This window comes from Pseudoliparis swirei, chromosome 7, assembly GCF_029220125.1.
Source record: "Pseudoliparis swirei isolate HS2019 ecotype Mariana Trench chromosome 7, NWPU_hadal_v1, whole genome shotgun sequence".
Lineage (NCBI taxonomy): Eukaryota > Metazoa > Chordata > Actinopteri > Perciformes > Liparidae > Pseudoliparis > Pseudoliparis swirei.
The window spans coordinates 10,178,141-10,204,837 of NC_079394.1; the positions used below are offsets into that span (position 1 = coordinate 10,178,141).

Here is a 26,697-nt window from a genome sequence, read left to right on the forward strand (position 1 = left end):
ATGAGTTACTCCGGCGACATCTACAGCAGCAGCAGCTCCTATCGGAAGATCTTCGGAGATGCCCCCCGCTCCGGCCGCGTGGGTCTGGGCACCAGCAGCAGCAGCAGCCCGTCCCGCCTGCACTCTGCGGGATACCGCAGCAGCCACCGCACCTATGGCTCCCCCTCCGCCGTGTCCTCCACCAACTACCGCAGGACAGCGTCTTCTGGCCGCGTCTTCTCCTCCATGCCGGACTCCGCCATGGACCTTACCCAGACCACCGCGGTCACCAACGAGCTCAAGATCGTGCGCACCAACGAGAAGGAGCAGCTGCAGGGCCTCAACGACCGCTTCGTGTCCTTCATAGAGAAAGTGCACAACCTGGAGCAGCAGAACAAAGTGCTGGAGGCAGAGGTCACGATGCTGCGCCAGCGCCACAACGAGCCGTCGCGCCTGCACGAGCTGTACGAGCAGGAGATCCGCGAGCTGCGGACGCGCGTCGAGGAGCTGACGCACGAGAGGAGCCAGATGCACCTGGACTGCGTGCAGATGAACGATACGCTGGAGCACGTGAGGGAGAAGTTGGAGGAAGAGACCAAGCTGCGAGAGGAGGCGGAGAACACCCTGAAGGGCTACCGGAAGGACGTGGACGACGCCACCCTGGCGCGCCTGGAGTTGGAGAAGAAAGTAGAGTCGCTGCTGGACGAGATCGCTTTCCTTAGGAAAGTTCACGAGGAGGAGCTGCAGGAGCTGCAGGCGTCTCTGCAGGCCACTCAGGTAAACCTCCTGCTGCCTCCTGGTGACCCAGTCAGAGAGCCAAGGCCACTTGTCAGTTTACCATCCACAAGTTATCAATGCCTAAAAATACACCTCACTATTCTTATATGGCTTAACGATTTTTTTTTTTTTACATTAACACATCTACATTGTACCATAAGCCAAGATGAATGTAATAAGGCTCCATGGAATTGAGGCGTGACTTTGCAGTGTCATCATAACCTGCTGGGCTGGTATGCCTGCATTCCCTATGACTTCAAAATACGTTTACATTCACCAGATAACATTACTGCATGTGTGAAAGAAATCACCTATACACATAATACTATTTAGTCAAATACCACTGATTATATTGTATATTGTTTAGATATTAAACAGTTTCCCGCAGTTTTACAGGACTTCAATAACCTGCACGACAAACTGCGTCCTCCTTAAACTATATTGCGCACTTGAAAATTGATGGCACTGCAATTCCGTTTCACGCACTGCCTTTCCCTCCCTCCCTCTCTCCTCCTCCTCCTCCTCCTCCTCCTCCTCCTCCTCCTCCTCCTCCTCCTCCTCCTCCTCTCTCCATCCCCGCAGCGTCCCGCGCGCGCTCGGTCACGCCCTCGCTCGGTCACGCCCTCGCTTAAACTTTAAGATGATTTGGCTTTTTCTGTCAATGCTGATAGGTTGAAAAGTATGCCGTAAATCTGAATTATCTGTGGTAAAATATGTATTTGGCAACACGTCACAGTGGTGTCACTTCAAATATAAATACTCAACAAGGTCATTAAGGACGTTCGCTGGCGAAGTGTTTGGGGGGTATTGGCCATAGAGGAGGGGAGGGGAGGGGGCGCAGAGGGGGAGGGAGAAGAATGCGGAGAAATAGCGCATAATCCAGGGATGTGGTCGTCCCGAAGGAGCAGCTGACAGGACACGCCCACTTCTGAACTATAGCAGTTATGTGTGTAGTTTACAGGTTTACCTGCAGCGACAGTGAACATACTCTCATGGTTGACAACATGTTTATGTCTTAAACGAGCAACCATCATGCAACTCTGAGCATAAATCAAGGTATTGAATGTGCAATAAGTAACAGTTAAATCATGCAGCAGAGTTATGGTTGTTGGGTAGATTTCTCCAGGGTCTCTTCTCTTTCCCACAGGGAACACAATTGCCATGTAAGCTATTGACAGCACGGCTCACAAGAACGACGACTGAGCAGTCGATTCATCTGCAGCACACTGCACATGAGAAGAGATGTCCAGTGATGTCACACTGGAAGAGATGTTCAGCGTGGATTAAAAATGATATTTTTTTCTCATCTCTGGTCAAATTGAATACGTTTCTCAAATCAGCGTGTTTCACAGATGTTTTATGTTTAAACTATCCTAAAAACGAGTGCCTGAACGTAATAAGCATCGCTCCGTTAATCCCCTCTCCCACATCCAGGTGACAGTGGAGATGGACATAAGCAAACCGGACTTGACCGCCGCCCTGAAGGACATCCGGGTCCAGTATGAGACCCTCTCCGCCAGGAACCAGGTCCATGCAGAAGACTGGTACCGCTCCAAGTTTGCCAGCGTGAACGAGGCCGCTGCTCGCAACCAGGACGCCGTCAAGCACTCAAAGGAGGAGCTGAGCGAGTACCGCAGGCAGGTGCAGGCCCGCACCCTGGAGATCGATTCCCTCAGGGGCCACAACGAGGCCCTGGAGAGGCAGATCGCCGAGATGGAGGATCGACACAACAATGAAATGGAAGACATGCAGGTATGGCAACGAGCCGCAGGAGTGAGAGGTTTTAATATGTGTTAACAGTTGATTAAGCAGGTGTAGGAGACGGTTGCTTATGGGAGACCTGCACGGCAACAATCTTGACCAAACAGATATGATGAGACCCAAGAAGGTAAAAGTGGGTTATAACGGAGGCGATGAACAGTAGTCTTGAGATGGGGCAGAGATATCAGACGTTTCCCTTTAAGTCTCAAGCACACGGTGGACCTGCATGAAGGACACAACCCGCTTATGTGTCTTTCATCAAGAACAAAAATGAACACACTCCTTGTTTATTGTCACACGTCAAAAGTAACATTACACTTATCGATCTTTCTCTACGGGAGAATGGATTATTAGCGTTTCACAATAGGACTGTGTGTGTGTGTAGGATACCATCCAGCAGCTGGAGGCCGCTCTGCACAGCACCAAGGGAGAAATGTCCCGTCACCTGCGCGAGTACCACGACCTGCTGAACGTCAAGATGGCGCTGGACATTGAGATCGCTGCCTACAGGTGAACCACAACATACAACATACTCAGCCATAATCAGTCTGGGAGCTTGAACTTGCTTTAACATTATGCAATGATACGTTCAGCGGCTCACAGGTACATCTGATTTTATCTTCTTTCTGTTGACAGTTTGCATATTTTCTTTACAAGTGCCCTGGAGAATTCAGTCAATACTACCTTCAGCATTTATTTAAAGAATACTTTTAATTAAACTCTCCTGCAGTATCTGGTAGCCTGTTTTTTAAGATACATAGTGTGCAACTGTATAACTCCCCCTCTCTTTACCCCCCCCCTTGCCCCCCTCTAATATTGCTGTCCTTTTCATTTTGAAAGTGTGGTAGACAATGTTCAGCCTAACATCTCATAGTCCCTCTCAGTTCTTCTCCCACTGTAATAAGATAGATGAGTGAAAGTGATACAAAGGGGAAACCATACAATGATCCAACTCTGTGGTGATGTTTTTGGATGATATACCAAAAACAGAGCAGCGGTGCCACTGATACTCCAGTGACATCAGATCCCTCAGCAGAGAGACACAGACAGCATGTTCGTAACGAAACCAGACCCCAGGCGTCGGCGTCTCTTGACGTCCGTCTCTCTTTCTGTCCGAGCAGGAAGCTGCTGGAAGGCGAGGAGTGCCGCCTCAGCTCCGTGGGCGGGGCCATGGTCCAGTCGGGCTACCAGGGCTTCTCCTACATGTCAGCCCGCTCCTACGGCCTCGGGGCCTACAGGAAGCCCGAGGCCAGGCCCGAGGAGGAGGAGGAGGAAGAGGAGGCCGAAGAAGAGGCCGAGGAGGAGGAGGAGGAGGGAGAGGAGAACAAAGAGGAGGGAGACAACCAGGAGGAGGGGGAGGGAGAGGAGGAGGAGGAAGAGGAGGAGGACGAGAAGCAGAAAGAAAAGGAGAAGAAGAAGGAGAGCCCCGTCGGCAAGATGAGCAAGAGCTAAAGCGCGAGTGTCAACATCGTCTTCATCATGATCAATAGCACATTCCGCCTCCTCCTCATTACAATCACTGACATGGATCTGGTGTCTGATCACGTCAAACACAGTTCTGCACACCGTTGGCGTTTTTCCGTCTCCGTTTGCTCCGTAATTTAGAAGTGATTTTTGTGTTGCTTTATTAGCTGGAGAACGAGCTGTAGAAGCAAATCTATGACAGAAGAGTTTAGCTCATACACACACTTTGCAGAGGTCGTCGTTATTTCTCATCACATACGTGCAGTGAGACGCAGACAGCTATATGACGCCATTGTCTTCAGTTTGAAACAATAAATGTGCCATTAATGATCAATATTCACAGCAAGAGCAATCACAACCTCGAAAGTTACACATTGTGTCCGCACACAGACTTTAAGTAAGTCAGCCAGCCTATCGTTTACGGTGCTATTTGATTTTTACATATAAAAGTACTGTAAGTTAAAAGCTCTACCAGCTCATTCCTGAAGGTCGGTCCACGGGAACGTTCGGAGGAAACGCCGCTTCTATCGGATCTGTGAGTCCAACCCCACATTTCCCACAGAAGCGTGAATGCTTTTCACTCCCTTCGTTCCTCTTGCCCCTTTGCATCTCTCTCCAGTTCTGCATCTCACCCCACCGCGACAGACGGAAATGTACCACTTACCAATCCAGCTCCTTTCTCCTTCTCTTTAACTCACTACAGTGTCACAGCACGGCAATAACGGAGCTCAGAAAAGAAACTGTACATACAAATGTGTTGGGAGGGTGGGGGGTGGGGGGAGTGCTGAAACTCCTCCGCGAGGGTGTGCATCTTTGGGAATGAAACCATAGGGTTTAAATTGCCGCTATATATATCTATATATATTTTTGATTCTTTGATTGATTGATTTGTCAATGAATGTATCGGCCTGTCAGTTTATTATAACTCTGCAAGTCTATTTTTTTCCCCCTGCATTTCCCTTTTAATTTCTCCTACTACAAATGTAGTGCTACTTTTGTTTCACGTAGCTGGAAAAAGGGATTTGAGGATCTGTGGGTGTCAGGCAGCTGGTGATGACACCGACGGCCCTCAGCTCAGGCTGTAAGTGGCAGGAGGAGCAGAAGATGGAGGAGTAGCTACTTACTTTCACCAGCCTTCTCTCACTTTACCACTTTACTCTGACATGTTTTATTTCACCATGTCTTCATCAGTTCGTCCTCTGGGATGTTTTTTGTTTCGACAAATGAATCAACCAACGGGCATGAATGCATGGCCTGACTCTTCGAGCTTGAATATCTGCTGGATGGGATAGATGTTTTGCTTGTTGCGTGTTAAATTAAGAAACTTGCCTTAATCATGACTGAGAGTTAAAATAAAAGATGTGATCCCCTGCATCTCACTTGTTTTTTGAGAGGTTGAGGAGTGCTGAGCCTATCCAGACCTCTGCTATACAACTGTGACTGTACATGTGCTGCTATCTCATGCAGTGATATTCCTCTCAAAGCCAAATAAAGACATTTATGAACCAAACATTTCACTGCAGCTATGCGTCTTTAATGTGATGAGGTAGACGGTCCTGTCCGGTTGACTGCAGCTATCACGGCACATTGGACAGCATTTTAGTAAAACATACGATTTTAAAAGTCAGCGACGGGACACGAATAACTTGAAGAAATAAAAGTTTTTCTTCATTTTTCAAGGACGATATGTTGTGCACTTATTTCATGGTTATAGTCCAAATAGTCAAACCAGCATGACTACTGGAAGGTAGCTCGTGGTTGTGTCTGTCGCTTTATTTTTTCAAAATATGCCAGGATCGTTAAACTAAAATTACTTTTATGATGTGCACCGATGCTTTTCCCACTGTGACATGCTTCTGTGGAAAAGGCCAACTGGTGTGCCAATCAACTTACATATTCAGGTCTCGATCAGCTTTCTACTTCTTTACGTTGGCTCGCTCAGAAGTAAAGTAATACACACGGTCTACTTCCGGTCCCACTCCGCCGACACCTTCTCGTTGATGGGCGGAGCAGCCTGATGCTGGGTGTCGCTATCAGCTCATCTCGGCTTCTTCCTGCCTGCACCCAGAGGTGAGAGATGGGGATGGCTAAGATGGATGATAGTTGCAAACGCTGGCCCACCAGCAAAGCTGCTCACACACTGTGGTCCTGTGTGTGTGTGTGTGTGTGTGTGTGTGTGTGTGTGTGTGTGTGTGTGTGTCCTATGTCCTGGTGTCCTAGTGACACAAAATGGCTGATGGGCCAATTTCAGAGAATTCCCAGATGACAGGAGCAGAAATTCTGCACGATTAAGTGTTTAATGAAAGGAACACGCGCTGCTCTGGAGGTGCAATAATCAATAAGAAGCTAGGTCACCATAAGGCTGCATCAGAGATAAGGATGTGTGTGTGTGTGTTGAGTTGTCATGAATCTCAGCTTCTCATTGAGATTCTGACGAGAACAGGAGAGTGGTATCAATCTTCTCCAACTCTCTGCAAGTACATTAGTAAGAGTGTTTCTCTTCCTGTCAAACATTTCCCTGAAAATATACAACATTCAAATGAACAACTATATGCTGTACATAGCTTTGTTATCCATCTTAACTTTCTCCCTTTCTCCCTCCCTCTCTCTTTCCATCCCTCTCTCTCTCCCTCCCTCTCTCACTCTCTCTCCCTCTCGCCCGCTCTCCCTACCTTTCCCCCTCTCCCCCTCCCTCTCTCGTTCTCTCCCTCTCTCTCTCCTCTTCCTCCCTCCCTCCCTCTCTCTCCCTCTCTCCCTCTCTCTTTCTCTCTCTTCCTCTCCCTTCCTCTTTCCCTCTCTCCCTCCCTCCCTCTCTCTCTCTCTCTCTTCCTCTCCCTTCCTCTTTCCCTCTCCCTCCCTCCTCTCTGTCCTCTCTCTCTCTCCTCTCTCCTCCTCTCCTCTCTCTCCGCTCCCTCTCTCTCCCCTCTCTCTCCTCCCTCTCTCTCTCCTCTCTCTCTCTCTCCCTCTCTCCTCCTCTCTCTCCTCTCTCCTCTCCTTCTCTCTCCCTCTCTCTCTCCCTCTCTCCCTCTTTCTTTCCGTCTCCATCCTTAACCTTTATGGTAAAATACTGCCACATTACAAAAAAGTTTCATTTGAATTCATAATTTGTTTCTAACTGTAAATTAAAACTTAAAAAAAACCATGTAGTGTAAAAGTCCCTGTGGCACCGCATCCTGGACTTGGAGAGATTTCCGCTCTATCGTTCATCACAGGGGAGTTATGACCGGGCACAGAGCGCTGCGATGAAGAGTCACAGGGAGCGGCAGGAAGGAGCAGAGGGGAGACTGATGGAGCAGAGGGGAGACTGATGGAGGAGAGGGGAGACTGATGGAGGAGAGGAGAGACTAATGGAGTAGAGGGGAGTCTGATGGAGGAGAGGGGAGACTGATGGAGCAGAGGGGAGACTGATGGAGGAGAGGGGAGACTGATGGAGCAGAGGGGAGACTGATGGAGCAGAGGGGAGACTGATGGAGTCGGATCGTTCCCACAACTCTGTGCTGGCCGGGCTGGAGTCGTCCTTGATGTGTGTGCGCTGAGCTCTGCCGTCAGCAGATTCTGTTGTTGTGGAGGTGCATACATAATTGAACTGCTCCCCTCCTCCTCCTCCTCCTCCTCCTCCTCCGCCTTCCCAAGACCCTTCGAGATAAAGTGATAAATTCTCAACCTCAGCAAACACCCTTCACTGCTCCTGTTGCCGGGAGTCCACGAGCCAGTAATTCCATCTCCTCTTTTAAGTGAGTTAAACACAGAGATACTAACACACTCACTTCACTGCGACCATGCCGCTGCAATGGCTGACATCCTAAGTGGACACTTGGTTGGCTTGGAAATTGTGATTTGCTTTTTTAAAGAAAATGAAGTGTTGTTTAGCTTTTAGTTTGCACAAATCAGGAATGTAAAAGTTAGCATTTGCCTTTGGAGAAAGTTGCATTCTGCCGGCCTCGTATTAGTTTCCAACTCATTTTCAGTTCAAGGTTCACTCTTATCACTCATTGTTTCTCTGTGTCTTGTCCTTCATCTCTGTCTCCCTTCACCCTTCTGTCTGTTCGTCTGTCTGTGTCTCTCTTTCTCGCCCCCTCTCTCTCTCTCTCTCCCTGTAACACCACATCTATATATAGACTTCTGCATTGCAGATGTCCCAGAGCTCTGCAGTTCTGGGGGAGCTGCTGAGGAGTCCCAGTGCAACATTTGGGTGACATGAACCCCCCCCCCCCACACACACACACAGTTACATCATGACAGGAGTCTTCACCTACATGTGCAGCGTGGTGCGTAACACGTCCGAGGCGTCACACTGCAGCAGGATGAAGCGCTCCCACAGAATAGAGTCAAAAGCACTGCAGTCATAATCGGTGGGTGGGTATGTGAGCGTGTTCTCGTTGCCAAGCTTCTGAACCGATTCCCCATATTTTTATGTTTTCTGCCAAGTCACGACTCCATTATTTCAGAAGCTTTAGATGTTAAGGTTGGATAATAAACACACATTCAATGACATCATTAATCCAATGTTTATTCCAATGTACTTTGGATGATGGAAGTCTTCCAAAGTGTGTGTGTCATTATTCAGATGTCGGTCTGGGACAGATACTTTAAAAATATTTAGAATAAAGTACTAATAGAACAGAAGGGGAAATTAATGTAGCCTTTCAGACATTAACATCAACGTTCAGAAGATGCAACAACAACAACATGACAGCAATAGTGACAAAAACATCTTTATTGTTCTCTGATTAATCACAAAAACAGAAAGAAATATCTTACACAAACTCAAACAAAATGGACAGAAAATTGACAAGAAATAAGAAAAGACATTTAAGAGATTTACTATTCAAAAAGTAAAACAGAAGATGAAAATAAGCATGCCTCAAGGAAATACATAGATGAAATATAATGCAGTATACTGACAGCTGTATTTAGTCTGTTCAGTCAGTAAACTGTAACATTGAATATTTAAACATCGCCTGCAGCTGTCTTCTCCATGATGCTGCAAAGATCTGCCGAGTCATGATTGAGGGTGCACCAGCTGTTCACAGGTAATATCAGCAATGCATTTGGGGGGCGGGGGGGGAGTACTAAAGTCAGGCAGTGGTGCATTGAATACAATATTGTTCAACTATGTTAATATAAGTCTTAGATTCTGTTGGGGGGGGGGGGGGGGGGCGGCACAGGCACAGCTTGATGTCACATCCTATAGAACTGTTGTATTGGGGCTGCAGAGCTCAGCCCCCTTTCACTTCTGCTGCAACAGTGGTAGGGCATTAAGTATATATAACTGCTGGCTGTTGCTGTCTGGTCACAGAGCTGACACACACACACACACACACACACACACACACACACACACACACACACACACACACACACACACACACACACACACACACACACACACACACACACACACACACACACACACACACACACACACAAACACGATTATGGTGAGCCTTTGCTACCACTTGGTGTTCAAGGTGAAGATTACAGCAGGATCGCCTTAGATATTTAGTCTTCAGAGAATCTTGACTGGCAGATATGGGTCTATTGAACTGATGAAGGCTGCCATAGTTCCAGTAAATTGTCCCCTAGGTAGGATATTAAGATGCTATTTTCTTTCCTTTTTTTAAAGAAATGGACCCAGAGCAGCATATTTTAAGTCCTGAAGAGGAGGAACCACTATTGTTGATAAAATATGTTTAAATAATGTAACTTGCATCTAGTTGAAGAGGTTAATGTACATCTTAAGTTAACACTGTTATACATTCGGTCATTATGTACAGTGTGAGTGTAAGTCGTAATGTATGAGACAATCTGTGGATCAAGAACAACAGTAAGATTTCAGAAGAATCACTCGATCTAAAAACATTATTATGTGGTAATGAAGAAATGGATCCACATTGTTATAGCTAATGCTTTATTGTTTCTTTTTATTATCTACAACTGTAGCACTCCCAACATGCTATACTGGATTTGACTTGAATATAGCCCTCTCCTCCCATATCTTAGAACTCTATACCTTCACAATAAAAGCACAAATTTGACAATTTGAAAACTTGCACACAGCAATCAAGAATATGATAGCCGTTATTTATATTTCAGTGTATGGAAAATTATAACACACCAACAAACATTTAAAAGAAGAAAAACCTACAGAAAAATAAACTTGTAGAGACAAGATAGGCTACCCGTCAAATTATAGAAATATGATAAGTGCTTTCGGTCTGATCGTTATTTATTTCTTTTCACACCTGATCCATAATGTATAGTTTTACACTTATATTTTTTTAATAGTATTTTGTTTGTTACTTGCAGAGTCCACTGTTATAATAGAAATGGCTTCCTGCATGGATGCATGATGTGAGCTGCCTCAACAATAACCATGTAGTGGAATCAAATTTTAACAACAACTCAACATTCATATCTGTTCAATATGTTGTCGTGGATTTTATTAGATTATTATTAGCAGCTAACAAAGTGGCCATAGAGTTTAAAGTAATGGTAAATGACTTGAGTTGCTTATTTTAATGGTGGACGTCTGGAATAAAAATGGGAGACAATGAACAGAAGTGGAGAGGAGGAAAACACAATGTGTAACATTCAGCGAAATATTTCGGTCAAAAGCAAAATCACACTGTTTACAGTGTGGGTTATATGCAAAACTTTAAAATAAACTTGTTTAATGTTTGTTGCCACTTTGGTGAAACCAATCACCTACTATCAGACTGATGTCGGCTAGATGTAAAACACATATGAAAAAACTAAGTTTACAACCATGAATAATGCATAACTTCATGATAGTTGTCTACAGCTTGAATTGGATGAAATAAGAATCCATTCTAGAATGAGAATTCTATGAGAATTCTAGAATTCTAGAATGAGAATGCTAGAATTCTTGCACCTTCCATGTTCTCACATTCGCTCCCTGGACTCAAAACACCTTTTGAGACTCAAGAGACCAGTAAACCATTAAGAAACTCTCGTACTCAAGGAAAGCAAGATGAAGGCCGAATCTTCGCAGCAGCGCTCGGTGTTTAACGCTCTTCGTCTGGAGGACTATTTTGCGACGTGCTCATTAAAGTGGAGGCTGTGGCATTTGAAATCCACAGGGTCATCATGTGTAAATGCAGCCCCTATTTCCTGTGAGTTGGTTATTTGAAGCTTGTGAATGTATAATCCTTCAAATGGGCATAACAAAAAGGGTTGTTTGAGGGACTTATTACAAAACATAATGAGTTCATGGAGCATTTGCAATAAAAAAACGAGTTTGACGTAGAAATAAATGAAAAATATCAGGTTGGTGACGGATAAATGAAGGTCCTCGCTGAAATTCAGTTCATTACAACGAAATATCAACTTCCATAAAGTGTTCTGTATTGATCATGTAGCTCATTAATAGGACAGTCTTGTTTCATCATTGCTGTATCATAAGTGTCAAATAAAATAAAGAGTACAAAAATATAATTAAATAAAGAGTTCTATTCTGGAGGAGAGAAATTCATGCAGAACTTTTTTGGTAAAACTGGACCCAAACTCAAACGGATGGCAGCTAATATATACAACACAATGTTTTCCAACAGAAAGCCTTTATCTTGTGCTCTTTTTTTATTAAAAGATATTTTCAATAATTCTCCCCCATAAAGTATACGGACTCTGCCATAGGGCATGAGGTGTCTGAATCCCAGGGTTTCTTCACAACCATACTATGTTTCACGATTTGTGTACACAACATGCTTGCATATTATTTAACTGTATCTGTTTATTTATATTTAAGTGTAATTACAATGAGAGAGATGCAAACAAAAATAGACAAATCAATTTCATGTGCACGGACAACAAAGCTGATTATGATTTGACATGGACATTATTTTGAAAACCGGAAGTTATCGTTATCTAGCATCCCTGCGAACTTGACACCGATTCGGTTCATCGAGTGAATAGTGTTGCGGTGCCAAATCACAAGCTTAGCAGGAGACCTGTCCACCAGAAATAACAAGCGAGTGTCTGGGAGACACAGCAGGACCGCCGCGGTAGTCGTTCGGCTACAATCCGCCACAATGACAGAGCTCAGGCACCGCGCGGGCAAAGACACCGACCCGACGCTACAGCAGCAGCCGTCAGAGGACAAGGTAACGTCAGCCGGACTCGGACGCTAGTCGGGCAGCTAGCTATCGGAGTGTCCTGGTGGGCACCGTCCTGGGGCTCGTGACGCGAGAGGAAAAGTCATCTCGAACTAGCCTGCATTGAAATCCGACATCTTGACGTCGGTTTCCTCAGAAGAACAACTGTTAACCTAACTGTTCTTAAATGCCGCTAATATACGACGAACTACTCTCATTTTAGACTCGATTGGTTGATGCTCCGTGAGGTCTTCCTGTGCGCGTTCGTCGTTGTAACAGGAAAACCAAACGGCACAAGTTAGAATCAATACGTCAAGAACATCCGCTTGTATCTGCCGACGTATACACTTCTGGCTCTCCGTGCACAAGAAAACTATTACGTTTGGTTTTACACGGTGTTTTTTTATTCAAAGCGACAGTAAATTGAAAACAATTTGAATTGTGTGTGGAAAAGATGTTTGGCAGTTATTAGCCACATACGCGGTGTGACGTCAGGGATACGACGCCATGAAAAAGCCTCGAGCGAGAAAGTGGGGAAGATTATATTTGCTCTTAACTGCCATTCGTGTTCCCCCCCTTCCGACATGAGCGTACACGGTTAAATCGGCTCGTGCGCTGTTCGAACGCCAAATGACCAGAGCTCGCGCACATCGTCTCTGACAGTGTAACGTTAGCTGAGCTGGCTGCTACAACAACAACAACAACAACAACAACAGCTTCAGCTCTCGTTCTGCTGTCTAACAACACATTATATGTACGACTGCCATATGTATTCAAACTGAGTGGAAAGCTAAATGCATGTTCTACATCGTCAAGATGGGTGTCGAAGTTGCCTCCCAGGTAGTAGTCGGACCCAATAAAGGGGCGTGGTAATGTATGTGTGCACCGGATCTTGATTACAGATCATCAAGAGCAGACAAAGGCAGATGGGAGAGGCATCACCCACATTGTGCCACAAACCACACAGGAAGTATTAGGGGAATTGTCATTTACTAGTGAAGCACTCTCGGTCCATAAAGTGCCACGACTTTGTATTTATTTATTATATGTATATATTATTCGTATTTAGGCCGTGAGTGTGTTTTAGTAGCCCATCAATGAGCACTTAAAGAAGCAACCTTTGTGGTACTGTTAAGAAGTGCTCACACAATCAGTTATTTGCTTTCCACAATTAGCTGTAGTGCTATCTGGGTCATATTCTTAAAGTTTTACCGCTGGGCCTATCAGATTTCTATCCCTCTCGTATCTCATTTTTAGAATTTAATAAACATAAACTGACAGTGACAACATTTATATCTTCAGTGTAATCTGGTTTATTTAATTTGTCGTATACCAACAAATATAGAAAATCCATCCTGTATTTCTTTTTAAGTAACCTCGCCATTTTTTTTGTCAGTTTGTGAAGTGGAGCTCAAAATGTAGGCACATGAGTGGACTGAAAACATCCGTGTGATAATCAGTGTAAAGCAGATATGGCTGGCTATAAGCCTGCGTAAAGACGTCATCCTGAAATTACACACTGCACAGGGTGATGCTATAATAGTAGTACAGGGTAGGTCGGTCTAGATGTGGAAACCAGGGCAATTCTGTGCCATAAGTGTTGAAATAAATAGTTAATAGTCACTTGGTTTAGATGTGGGAGGCCCACATGTATTATCACAACAATCAACCACAAGATAACGTAATTATCTGTAGGACATGCAGCTATTTTGGTGAACCCTGCTTCCAGCAACTAAGCGATCATACAAGTAAAAGGTGGGAGAAAGTGAGTAGAAAAGGTTAAATCTCTTCTGACCCTGCTATGACCTTGTTGTAGTGATCAGTGTTGTCTCTGCTCGCCGACCGTGGGATGGTTTGAAGAAATTGATGAAAAAATGATCTCGAGTGACACTGCACTCTAATAAGAATATTCAGTTTATTTTTAACAAGCACAGGTCAGGAACAAACGCCTGCAGGAAGCCGAATTGAGAGAAGTCTGCTAAACATACATTTTAACATACGATTACGACAAAAAAAAAAAAAAGGGAGTTATATTATATTCCGGCTTTTTGTGGACCAATCACCTTCAGGCATAATTACCTCATTCTGGGACTGATCTACCAGGTTGAACCCAGACACGTGGAGCCCCTAAATTCAAACCTGAACCGAGGCCTTCGTGACCCAATTAAAGACATGCAGAATCACGTCATATTCTAGAAATGATCTCCTGGCCCCCCCTGCGCCCAGGATCTAACCCACACATAGTGACGTGAACATTCCTAAGTCCAGGCCCGTCATATAGATTCTCAAACCTTGAGCTCTGACTTGAATGTTTTGGATAATTTTGACATTATAGGGTAGATGAAAATATACTACATCAGCTTAAGAGGAACAACTTCAGAGAACATGACATTGGTTTAGGAAACAAGGACGACAGCTTAGATAAGGTACTTCAAAAAAATGGTGGTAGTGGTACACGTTTTAGTAAAAAACGGGCTCACAGATTTATGAATGAGTCACTGTGATCAAACTATGTAAAGATTAAAGATGCTTTGGAATTCCGCCGCAAAACTATTTCTGGATTATGTGCGTAGAAAAACATCTGGTCGGGTGCATTTCTAATTATAGACATTGTGCGTTCTTTCCGGCGATGTCGGGAAGTCTCATTCCAAATGAGTATCCGAACACACGTGTGGTCTTTAGCTATTCAAAACATTTCAAACCGTTGCGCAAACATATTTGTGTCTGAACTCGCAGCGCAACACAGCTGAGAAGGCGAATCACAGACCTCCTCTTTTCCTTGTTGCTGTATTTCTAAAGGGCTCACGCTCATCAGGGCTAAGATATCCAAGTAAAGACGGCCTTCAACACATAAACGTACCCATCCTTTTGCCACTTACAGATGAATTGGAGATCAAAAGAGACACTGTGTTGAAAGCATGAAAGGGTTACCAGCGTTTGTGTGAAACGAGCGCCTATTTTTAACTCCAGCGTCCTGAGTGACGGACAATGTCTCCATGGAAACCAGAAGGCGGAGAGTGGATCTGTATGCGCTTGTTGTCTGGTGCGTCTGTCTGCATTCAGTTGGCGGGTTGAACTATTGACGGTGTATCTTGTGAGCGTGTTTCATATAATTTGAAGAAAAGCCAATGGACTTTTTCAAGTCTTGAAAAATGTAACGTTTTGGTCACCTAATTAGGGGATAATATAAATAAATGTTCCCGCTTAACAACATGAGAAAAAAAAGTACTAAGAGCAAAAAAAAACTGCATGCTGTTGACATCAAAAGCGAGAAAGGTCCGTTATTAGAAAATATCGTGCTGCAGTAATGTCGGCGTGTCGCATGGTTAAACCGTGAGACTCAGTGGGCGTCCCAAACGGTAAGCTGACCGTCTGCTGTGTGAATGTGAGGTGAGACCTCCAAGCCTAATTTGGTCTTCAGCAGCAGCAGAGAATGTCTGTGGGGGCGAGAAGTGAAAGGAAAAACTGACCGAATGAAAACTCACCGTTTTCATCAGACACGCTTAGCTGCCGCCGTCTGATGACCGCCATCCTTTGATGGTTGCTGTTGCCATGGAGAGGTAGCGATCAGTGTGCTTTGATCACACGTCTCTGGGAGAACAACAATATGGATGGAGATGATTCGGTGCAGCTTTTAGCCGCCCACATGGACTCCTACTCTGGAAGTCCTGCTGCTGGTGTTTGCTTATTGTGATATGATGATGCTGCTGCTGTTTGTTCAATGACATATGTATTTGTTTCACTACATGTTAATTCACAGATGATGTATGTTTTGTGGTATAAGTAGCGTGTTGAAGCTTCATTTACATTAATTTAGCTGCACAGGCCCCGTTTTGCTGGAAGTGGTTCTGGATATTTAAAAAAATAAAATAAACATTTGCAGTAATGTTGATTTAATTCATTGTATGAAAATCTAAACGAGCGTTATTTTTAAATTAAATTACACTCAATCGGAATCAGCAACTAAAGTATCGCATGTATTTTAGATGTTATCGTCGTTTTTTCGTAATTCTGTGGTTGCACTTGTTGACCATCGCCACAGCTCAATGTCTTTGCCAAAGGTCCGTCTCTTATTTCTCCTGTCTGCTTGTCTTCAGGGTTCAGACAGTGAGCTGAAGGGGGAGAAAGATGGATCGTCGGATAGCGAGGCCAAGGTGGACTCAGGAGTCCCAGAGGTGCCCGTCCCTGCTGACACCCCTGTGGTTCTCAACAAGGCCGTGTCTGGACTCTCCTCAAGGTACCGCCCCTGTGGAAGAGAAAAAACAACAACAACAACAACATATTGCTGAGTTTTGTCTGCAGTAATAAAAGTCTTTCCAGAATCTGACTGTAAAGCACGATGTTGAGCATGCTATGTTAACCTTCCTTGAATAGATGATGGTCAGCATTGAATACCGAAATTATGATGAAAGGTTTATGATAGAGTAGCCATCTTGATTTTAATCTCCGGTGAACAGCAATGTTATTGATTATATGTCGGAACCCACTAATTCAAGCAGTAATGCCTCTGTCTGCGTTTCCTTCAGATGGAAGAACTGGTGGATCCGAGGCGTCGTCACACTAGCCATGATTTCCTTCTTCTTCTTAATCATCTACCTGGGCCCCATGGTGCTCATGATGATTGTGAGTACCAACGGCGCTGATGCTGCTGTGCAACCTTTCAGAAAATGTGTTGCATCAGTGGAGTGAAACATCAGCAGGAAAGATTACTTCCAACGGGTGTAAAATCATCTCCAATATTTACACTTCGACATTGATGGTACAGTCATTTTCTTATTGATTTGTACAATGTGTTCATACAGTAACATCCCCCTGCAGCACGTTCAAATGAGAAACGTAATCTGATGGATTAATGGGATTCAGGCCCTTTTTAATACCCTGCAGGATATCTGGTCCTGTCATCTGGGAAGTCCCTAAAAATAGGCCCATCTGCCATTTTGTGTCACTACACACACACACACACGCACACACACGCTTGGAGATGCTCCAGTAGTTTCCTCCCCGCTGACGCAGTGTTTCTCTGTGCAGGTCCTCATTGTTCAGATTAAGTGCTTCGAGGAAATCATCAGCATCGGCTACAACGTGTACCACTCCTACCACCTGCCCTGGTTCAGGACGTTGAGCTGGTGAGGGCGCATCACAAACGCAAACGCAACACATTATCACACATTTCATAGAGGTGTCGTTTACGCATCAATTATCCTCACCTCTTTCTTATTGTGTCCTTTCATGTTTTATTTTGTTGCAGACTTCCCAAGGTTTGTTTTCTGACCCGATTACAGTAGATTGTAGATTATTAAACCAATCGACACACACGGCACTCGTATTGTGAATCAAAGCCAGTCGATTTGAGCAATAGTTTAGTCCAGTATAGGTGTGATAGATCGTAGAGTCCTGGCATTCATTATCCCGTAAGCCTGAACAATCTCAAGTGTTGTCCATGTATGGTTAGTTACCCTTCCAACTTACGTCATACAGTGAATTCAAAGTTGGTTTACATGGCCTCGCTGGTTTTCTGATTAGATGCTGTCATAAGCGGTGACACATGTCCACTTGCTCAACCCCTCCACCCCACAGGTACTTCCTTCTGTGTGTGAACTACTTCTTCTACGGTGAGACCGTGACAGACTACTTCTTCACACTGGTGCAAAGGGAGGAGCCTCTTCGCATCCTCAGCAAATACCACCGGTTCATCTCCTTTGCCTTCTACCTCACAGGTACAAACGCTGAGACCCGCACTGCAAAAATAATGTCCGTAATGATGTCCGTCCACATCGGTGGGGGGATCAATTCAGCTGGAATAACGTCCTGCAATGTAGACTTGAGTTTTCACAGCTATCTTTTCATTTGGTCAATGTGGCACATTGTCATGTCACATTGTCATGTCACATTGTCATCTCACATTGTCATGTCTGTGTCCCAACACTTACCAAAATTAAAGCCACACACAGGTTTTCTAGTGATTGCGTTCTACTAGCAGGGTTCGTACGGTCATGGAAAACCTGGAAAAGTCATGGAATTTTAAAATGGTCATTTCCAGGCCTGGAAAAGTCATGGAAAAAACTTAATTCCTAAAAGTTTTGGAAAAGTCATGGAAATGTTGTTATATTCACATGTTCATTTATGCCGAGTTTGAAGTAATTAATATGTTTTTTTAAAGAAAGACGCTCAAAAACGCACAACATTTTCTAAATTGTTCTTAGGTCAAAATGTGTAAGAACCCTGTACTAGAATGTTCTACTGGGGCCTGAAGATGCAACAGGGTGACCTCTTGACAGGGTGAATGTCTTCCCAAAGCATTTCATTTAGGAGGAGCAGAGAGTGATGGATACTGTTTAGACTGTCGTCTTCTATTGGCCACAAAGGACACGATTAGGATCTCATCAGATGACTGTGATTTATTATTTTGTCTTTCCCAGAAAGGAAACATTATACGTCGAATCAAAACTGCTGCTGGTCGTCAAAACGTTAATATCAACACATTTAGAATAACAGAGCCGATAGCTTTGTGTCCTTCCAAAGTTGGTTTTTTTTTTTCTGCCACCGTGCAAACTGGAGAAGTCTCACTTCCTGTACTGCAGGTTTTCAGTCAGTACTTCAGTTCTTCTGCAGCAGCCGGTTGATGCCAAACAGGATGTGGTGAGGAAGGAAGCACCTTGACTGAAGCTATCTCTCGCCTACTTGATTCAAGGTGAAGCTGAATGTTCGGCTTTCTCACACGTCTTTGAGCAGAGAGGCTTTGTAGACAGCAGTGTCGTACCTTCAAGTCCCAGAAAGTACTAACATCTGCAGTGTTTTGGCACAACATGGAATTTGTTTTTAGACGCTGTAGATGTCGCGTCCTGAATGAGATGCCCTTGGAAAACGTTACAGTACATCTGGTTGAACTGTTCTCACAGTATAAGCACTTTTTTGCGTCATGCATTCTCAGCTTCGCAAGATTGCCTCCTCACCTCAGTCTTGTGTATGAAACCTTACTGCACATTCATCCGGGGCTTTGTCTGAAATGGGTCAAGCTAAATTTAGTTGAGTTTGACCAACGATGACCCAAGATTCTGACTTGATTAATCTCCCTCTTCTCCCAGACACGGCAGCCCTCATTTTACGCAGTATTTGTCTCGTGTGTTGCAGGTTTCTGCATGTTTGTGTTGAGTTTGGTGAAGAAGCACTACCGCCTTCAGTTCTACATGGTAAGTGTGGAACAATTCTCCCTCCTAATCAAACCTAAGGGGAAAAGTACAGCGCTATTTTAAGGGAATGTCTCAATCTGATGTTGAGTGTTGAGTCCCTTCTTAATACGATTGAAAACCACCAAGTACGGCAAATGTGAAACAGTCATAAAAGAAACCAAACAGTTAATGACGGACACCAAATGTTACTAATCAAATTCAATGCGGCATACGCTGCAACACACAAAACGAACATGCATAACAAATAATTTACACCCCTCAAAGTATAATTACATCCCTGGATCGCGACCTGTCCGCATGCTCTTTCGAAAAAACCCTTGCGTCTCCCCTCCCCCCCATCATATTATATACCCAATCACGAATACTACTACTACTACTAATAATAACAACAATAATAATAAATGATCCTGTTTAAACCGGAGCTCACACTTCAGGCCACTGATAATCTTACCGGTGCGGCACTTTAACCCTTGTGTTGCCTTCGGGTCAATTTGACCCGATTCAATGTTTAACCCTCCTGTTACCTTTATATTTACTAACATATTTTACCCTTGAGGTCAATATGACCCCAGCTATTAAAATCTCCAGAAAATTATTAGAATTAATATTGTTTTCCAAGTTTAAGTGTGAGGTACTTTATGTTTGTTTGTTGACTCCCGAAAGAACACCGACATTAAACATTGAATCGGGTCAAAATGACCCGAAGGCAACACAAGGGTTAAGGGCCCTACCCGTTACTGGTGCTGTACACAGAGACAGACGTATGCGATCATTACAAGTGGCCCCCCTCTTCCTGGTCTCCAGCCTACAGGCCACTGGGTTATTGATGGGGCTCTGAGAAATATGGGCCCTCAAGTGTACTGAGAAGTGGGCCAGAGATGGCGCCAACAGAAAATGTCTGCCACACTGTCGATTCAACTGTTCAGTTGTTGTGTTCACCAGATAATTTGGGACGGTAAAGTTGTTGCCTGGTTACTTAAAGCGCATCCGATCATCCAAGATAACAACATTGGATCAGGTCTACTGCGCATAGCCCGCATGCACATCTCATGCTTAATCAATAAGCAGATCCAGACAGAATTTTTTTTCTTCTTGTTTAAATACTGAAAGACGACCTTTAGAAGTTATTGATCCCGTGAAGGTTTGCACACCGCACACAAGCTACACAAACCTGTCCACTCGTCAGTTGAGTTTGGCCACAATATGTTGCTGCTAGTTCTTAATGGCGATCATGAGACTGTCTCCGCCCACATTTTCCAACCACATTTTTGATTTAATTTAGCTATTATCTGATCATGTTTTTTGCTAAAACCCATCTCTGTGCAGAACATGTTGTGTTCTTACATGTCCAGCCTGTCAATACGTTTTTAGAATAGACACAAAATCATGAATAGTTCTGCTCTCATTTCAGGCACATTTTTAAACTTCTGTCTTATTATTGGCTAATCCTGTTCTATTGTGTCCACAGTTTGGTTGGACCCATGTCACTCTGCTGATTGTCGTGACTCAGTCTCACCTTATCATTCACAACCTGTTTGAAGGGATGATCTGGTAAGAAATATATATATATATATATGTATTTATTGCTAAAATGGCTTCTTTCTGATGTAGAGCCATGTGTACATCTAATTATGTTCATTTGTATGTGTGTATGTTGAATTGTAGGAGGATTAGGTCGTCAATTGTGTGATCACACATGTCTAGTTTTTATTAAAACTATTTTCAGTTGGTCTCATGTAAATCTTTCTCATGTCAACAGGTTCATTGTGCCAATTTCCTGCGTGATCTGTAATGACATCATGTCCTACATGTTTGGTTTCTTCTTCGGCCGCACCCCACTCATCAAGGTCGGTTGCATCACTGTTATTTCTAGCTTTAGAGACCCGTAACGCGAGCAGCATGCGTGCAGATGGTTTTACACCAAGTCAATGGAGCCGTTTCTAGTAAATTACCTCCAATATATTTGAAGTGTATTGTCCTTTATCGTTGTGTTGTAATGCCAGAGGAGGTCAAGCACAAGCATTGTTGAAGAGGTCTGGGTATTGATTTATGTTATGACACATAAAAAGTATTGTGTGTTCCATGATGATATCTTAACCTCGACCGTTCTCTGCAGCTCTCACCAAAGAAGACATGGGAGGGATTCATCGGTGGATTGTTCTCCACTATTGTGTTTGGCATTATGGTAAGATGGGTGTCTATCTTGTGGGTTATTCTACATTTAGGCTGTTTTTGATTACCTTCCTTTTTTATATTAGCAATATCACCAAATTCTAATCTTCACTCAGAAAATGCTGAAATCCTTTTTTATTAATAGCTGTTTATTAATATTGTAATCACCTTTTCACCGGATTACCTAAAAAGCCTAAAATAAAATAAAAGAATCTTTTATTATTCCAGAAAAAAAAGAAAACTTTAACTTGTTTAAGACTGACGATGGATTACATTCTACAAACTTCACTGTCTGCCTGTATCATTTACAATTTATTTTAAAGATATTTTACTTGTTTATTAAGCTTTTTAACCCTTGTGTTGCCTTCGGGTCATTTTGACCCGATTCAATATTTAACCCTCCTGTCGCCTTCGGGTCATTTTGACCCAATTCAATGTTTAATGTCGGTGTTCTTTCGGGAGTCAACAAACAAACATAAAGTACCTCACACTTAAACTTGGAAAACAATATTAATTCTAATAATTTCCTGGAGATTTTAATAGCTGGGGTCATATTGACCTCAAGGGTAAAATATGTTAGTAAATATAAAGGTAACAGGAGGGTTAAACATTGAATCGGGTCATATCGACCCGAAGGCGACAGGAGGGTGAAACATTGAATCGGGTCAAAATGACCCGAAGGCAACACAAGGGTTAATGACTTAAAGATGCTTCGCTTCCCAAGAATTTGCACATTCCTGCGTGCGGTTTAGTCAAACTCTTCATCCCACAGTGAACAACTTGATTTAGTTCACCATTGTTATTTACATGTATGCACAAGTATATACACAGTGTCATCCCCTGCATTGTCTGGTTCTGACTGCATTAGCAATAATGTGACCAGTATTTACAATACATTGATTTTGAGGTGCAGTTTTGCTGTTTCCTGTCTCTTTTAGTGGTTTCTATGATAGAAACTAAAGGCAACTCGTACTCTCGAGCCCTGCTTTTCCTAATATGTCCCATAAAAGTACCGGTGAGAGTGTCTTCTGTCTTTATGGCCCTAAACTGTGGAACTCACTGCCTCTGGATATTAGAACGGCAGCAACTCGACACACGCTGCAGTGTTGCAGGACGTCTACTCTTCTTTAGTCCGTCCTTGTTTGTGAAATGAGAGCCGGCGGGCCGGTGACGTGACTGCAGAGTAACTGAAGCTCTTCCTCCTCCCAGTTCTCCTATTTGCTGGCCGGCTACCGTTACTTCGTGTGCCCGGTGGAATTCAACAACGACTCCAACCGTTTCCAGGTGGACTGTGAGCCATCCGAGCTCTTCCAGCTTCAGGACTACATCCTGCCCAACATCCTGCAGTCCTTCACTGGCTGGGTGAGGCCCACCTGCTCCCTCTCTGCCATCGCTTTGCTTTTACGCGTCTCTCTGCATTCAAACAAATGTGATCATGGAGGGATGAAATATTTAATGGCAAAATCCAATTAATCAGTGAAAATATGACAACGTACAAGAGGAGTCTGATATGTTCAGAACATATTGTATTTTTGCAGCATTCTTACCAACTTTTCATGGGTGGACAACGCCTGACTGATATAATACAGCATCTCTGTAAACGTGTGTGAAGATATACTGTAATATGTAACCTTTTTGGTAAATAATGACATTTTAACGTGTTAGTTTATGTCAGGACTTAGCTGGTAGTTTTAGCTCACAACAAACCTAAATCCAGTCGAGAAATGCAGAACTATAAAAAAAGGGAATGAATGTGTTACAGATGTGGAGTTGCCCTTTGTAAGTCAGTCCTACGTTGAAATGCCGGTTGAATGTTGGAAACGGCTTTCATCAAACACTTCCTCCTGGCCTCCACAGACCACGGTGCGACTCTACCCGTTCCAGATCCACAGCATCGCTCTCTCCTCCTTTGCCTCCATTCTGGGACCTTTCGGTGGATTCTTTGCCAGCGGCTTCAAAAGAGCCTTTAAGATCAAGGTAGGATGACTGCAGTCTGCTGCCTGCACTAATTGTGTCGCATACTAACCATATAACAGTAATATATTCACGTAGTGTACTTGGTGTTTCCCTGCTCAACTGTAGATGGCTTTAAAATGTCAGTAGACTGTATTGTGCTAAATTAAATCTGAAATATTCGATACTGTATTTGCAAAACTTAATAAATTACATCTACTGCCTGTCGACTTTGCTCCGTTTCTATTATTTATTTAAATCATTAAATATCTGATTTTTAAAATACTTTGCCCCTTCAGGATTTTGCCAACACCATCCCGGGTCATGGTGGCATTATGGACCGATTCGACTGCCAGTACCTCATGGCCACATTTGTTAACGTCTACATTGCCAGCTTCATCAGGTAAACACACTTTACATGACGTGTGTGTGTGTGTGTGTGTGTGTGTGTGTGTGTGTGTGTGTGTGTGTGTGTGTGTGTGTGTGTGTGTGTGTGTGTGTGTGTGTGTGTGTGTGTGTGTGTGTGTGTGTGTGTGTGTGTGTGTGTGTGTGTGTGTGTGTGTGTGTGTGTGCCACACATTTCGCTTGGCGCTCTGACAGAAGGCCAAAAGTACGCTCTGCAGTTCAGCTTAGGTCGCTTTGTACGTTTAAAAATAAAAGAGAGCATTCCGGTTGTGTTTGGGTGGGCTAGGTTTGTACTTTTTCCATCTCTGGTGGGGTTCAGACAGAAATGGATGTTTCACCTCTACAAGATGAATTACTTGGAGAATGAGGACTGAAATGTGACGCCATCTTGCATAACAAGTTTGGCTTGAGGGGAGTCTTAACTTCCCCCCCAAATTCATTAGATAACAGGAGCAGTGCCTCACTGCTAACCTGGGCCTGGACTCTGATATCGTAGAGTTACCAATGAAGGTGTCCGTAAGCTCCATGGTTACATGAGCCTTCACGGTGCAGACAGCTGCATCGATGAAAGGGAGAGTTTATGTCTCTGTGATACGAGAGACCCGCGAGTGGAAAACACGTCCGATGCACTTTCACGGTGAAGACCATGCCGTGTGTCGAGCGTGTTGGGAGGCGGTAACTCACGTGGTGCAAGCTGCCGGTTCCCGCGGGTGTTATAACAATAGTTCAGTTCTGTGGAGGTCGTTTTGGACTGAGGGTGTACGCTGATGTTCTCCCTCCTCTCAGGGGCCCAAACCCCACCAAGGTGATCCAGCAGCTCCTGGCCCTCCGCATGGATCAGCAGCTCCACATCTTCAACTCCCTGAAGACTCACCTGACGGAGAAGGGCCTGCTGCCAGCGCTGGAGGGGGCCGCCGCCTAGAGCCCTCGGACCCCACACCGGCTCGCCCTGAGAGAGAGAGAGAGAGAGACATCAGAGAGGAGGGCGGTACCCGAGGGCCCCGGCGCTCTGAGAGACTGGCAGTGCTTTTGTGTGCGATAAAACACATCGAAGAGAGAGAAAGAAAACAAGAAAACTACAAAAAACTAAAAACTAGTCTTAGGTCATTCCATTTTCTGTAGGTATGAGAGTCGAGTGTGTCTGAATCGTGTTCCAGTGTTTTCAGGTTGACTTAGTGAGTTACTCTCAAACATTTCCTTTATCGCCAACTTGTATCTATTCACGCCGGTGAACTAAACGTTGGTCCACTGTACATTTCTACCTGTATGCAGGATATCCTCTCTATACCTATTACTGCGTGTTCACGTGGAGTTGTACTTCTGATGTTTTTAGTTTCAATGCACTGCTCTCCACCCCGTTACTCACCGTGTGGTCACTCCAGCTGTACCCCTCCTCCCCACTTTCAGTTTAAATGTTATTTGTTGTGATTGTTTCTATTTATACATCGACCCTTTTTACACCTGGTATGTCTTCTTGTATCTAAATGTTGTGTTTGCTTTAGACTGAATTCACCGTTTACATCTGCCACGTCCATTTCTGTCTTTGTTTTGGTGTTTCTGCTGCCACTCATTTTTTTAAAAGCCTTTCACTGACATCACAGTGTCGTTTATTACCAAAGGACGGCAGCGGTTTGTTGGTTTAGTGCAGTGAGCGACGCTCCGCACTAAATGTCTCACGTAAACATACCAGCTCCCCTTTCAGCAGGATGGTCTCAATCTGCCCTCACCTGGGGCCCATTTCACATTTCATGGTGAAAGCAGAAAGCTTCTTAGAGATGAAACACGCAATTGTTTCTTTATTTTGTTTTAGATTCGTTGAGTCTTTCTGCGTTAATACTTACGTTATCTCTAGCGAGGAGCTGGTTCAGTGTGTATGCTCTGCATTGGTGGATTGTTGCGTTCTGGTTCGGACGGGACAAGTTGGGCACAATAATGGCCTCCACAGACATGTTCGTCTCTCTGATGTTCACGGCTTCAGAGCAGAAGGATGGACTATCCTGCTCGAGGTGTGTGTGTGTGTGACAGCTGCTGTGCTCTCGCACATCGGAGGTTTTAGGATTCTGTGATATTTATACCACTGGCAAATGTTATGCTTCATTTGTTTGGTGGTAAAATATTAAAGATTCTCCAGTGTTGAGTTCATTTCTGTTTTTGGAAGCATTGTGAATGAATTCTGTGTGTAGTGTCTGTAAAAGGGACGCCAGTGATCTTACACGTGAGGATGATGAGTTTACTTGTATTACTACCAGTCTGAGACAATTGCCATGATGATGTCATAGTGATGTTATTGGGGTAATCTTGGATTGCGCCTGAATAATTTTAACTGAAAGCTCTGGTCCATCCTTTTTGACGAGGAGTCTTTTAATCTTTCTGTTGGGGGCATGAGGCACGACGCTGCCCCAACTACATCGTATAAATGATTTATAGCTTTAATGCAACTGGCAGACAACAGATTAAATGGCATTTTAAGACTTTTTGCTGATATTGTTTAGTCCATTTGGATTGTTAAAAGTGATGATAGTTAAATATATATTAAATGGGCATACTTATTATTTTGTAGAAATGGAGGTGCTAGAGGAGCAGAAAGCCCTGCGCTGTATACAGTGGACGGTCAGTGGGTCCAACTCTGGTAGATAAGGATTCTGCTCTAATGAGCCGACTACCCAGCAACCAATCACCTCAGGCTGACTATCATCTTTGTGCATTTTCATCCTTTTGTTTTTTTAACCAATCGGGGGAAAGAATTGATTCATAACTCTGGAGGTTTAATGTAGGACTACAAGTGTTGATGTTACCCCGACTGAACGACTTCTGTTCTCACGGTTTGAGGTAAAAACAGCAATATGAACAACCATAAAGTAATCAGTGTAGCAGCGATGGGA

At 44.0% G+C, this 26,697-nt stretch overlaps 2 protein-coding genes across 2 annotated transcripts; both read left to right on the forward strand.

Moving 5' to 3' along the window:
* Positions 1-3,969, forward strand: zgc:65851 (uncharacterized protein LOC321113 homolog). Its single transcript, XM_056418864.1, has 4 exons — positions 1-756; positions 2,191-2,508; positions 2,903-3,027; positions 3,639-3,969. The coding sequence occupies exons 1-4, from the start codon at positions 1-3 to the stop codon at positions 3,967-3,969; spliced, it is 1,530 nt and encodes a 509-aa protein (XP_056274839.1).
* A 7,938-nt stretch (positions 3,970-11,907) lies between these two features.
* cds2 (CDP-diacylglycerol synthase (phosphatidate cytidylyltransferase) 2) lies at positions 11,908-25,952 on the forward strand. Its single transcript, XM_056419231.1, has 13 exons — positions 11,908-12,104; positions 16,193-16,332; positions 16,622-16,718; positions 17,124-17,221; positions 17,673-17,812; positions 19,227-19,285; positions 20,754-20,836; positions 21,045-21,132; positions 21,402-21,470; positions 22,667-22,819; positions 23,315-23,434; positions 23,710-23,813; positions 24,602-25,952. The coding sequence occupies exons 1-13, from the start codon at positions 12,033-12,035 to the stop codon at positions 24,735-24,737; spliced, it is 1,359 nt and encodes a 452-aa protein (XP_056275206.1). The 5' UTR covers positions 11,908-12,032; the 3' UTR covers positions 24,738-25,952.
* The last annotated feature ends 745 nt before the right edge of the window (positions 25,953-26,697 follow it).

Coding starts and splice junctions, on each gene's coding strand:
- zgc:65851 (XM_056418864.1), top strand. CDS start 1: ATGAGTTACTCCGGCGACATCTACAGCAGCAGCAGCTCCTATCGGAAG. Junction 757..2,190: donor CGTCTCTGCAGGCCACTCAG/GTAAACCTCCTG, acceptor TCCCACATCCAG/GTGACAGTGGAGATGGACAT. Junction 3,028..3,638: donor ATTGAGATCGCTGCCTACAG/GTGAACCACAAC, acceptor CTGTCCGAGCAG/GAAGCTGCTGGAAGGCGAGG.
- cds2 (XM_056419231.1), top strand. CDS start 12,033: ATGACAGAGCTCAGGCACCGCGCGGGCAAAGACACCGACCCGACGCTA. Junction 12,105..16,192: donor AGCAGCCGTCAGAGGACAAG/GTAACGTCAGCC, acceptor GCTTGTCTTCAG/GGTTCAGACAGTGAGCTGAA. Junction 21,133..21,401: donor GCCGCACCCCACTCATCAAG/GTCGGTTGCATC, acceptor CGTTCTCTGCAG/CTCTCACCAAAGAAGACATG.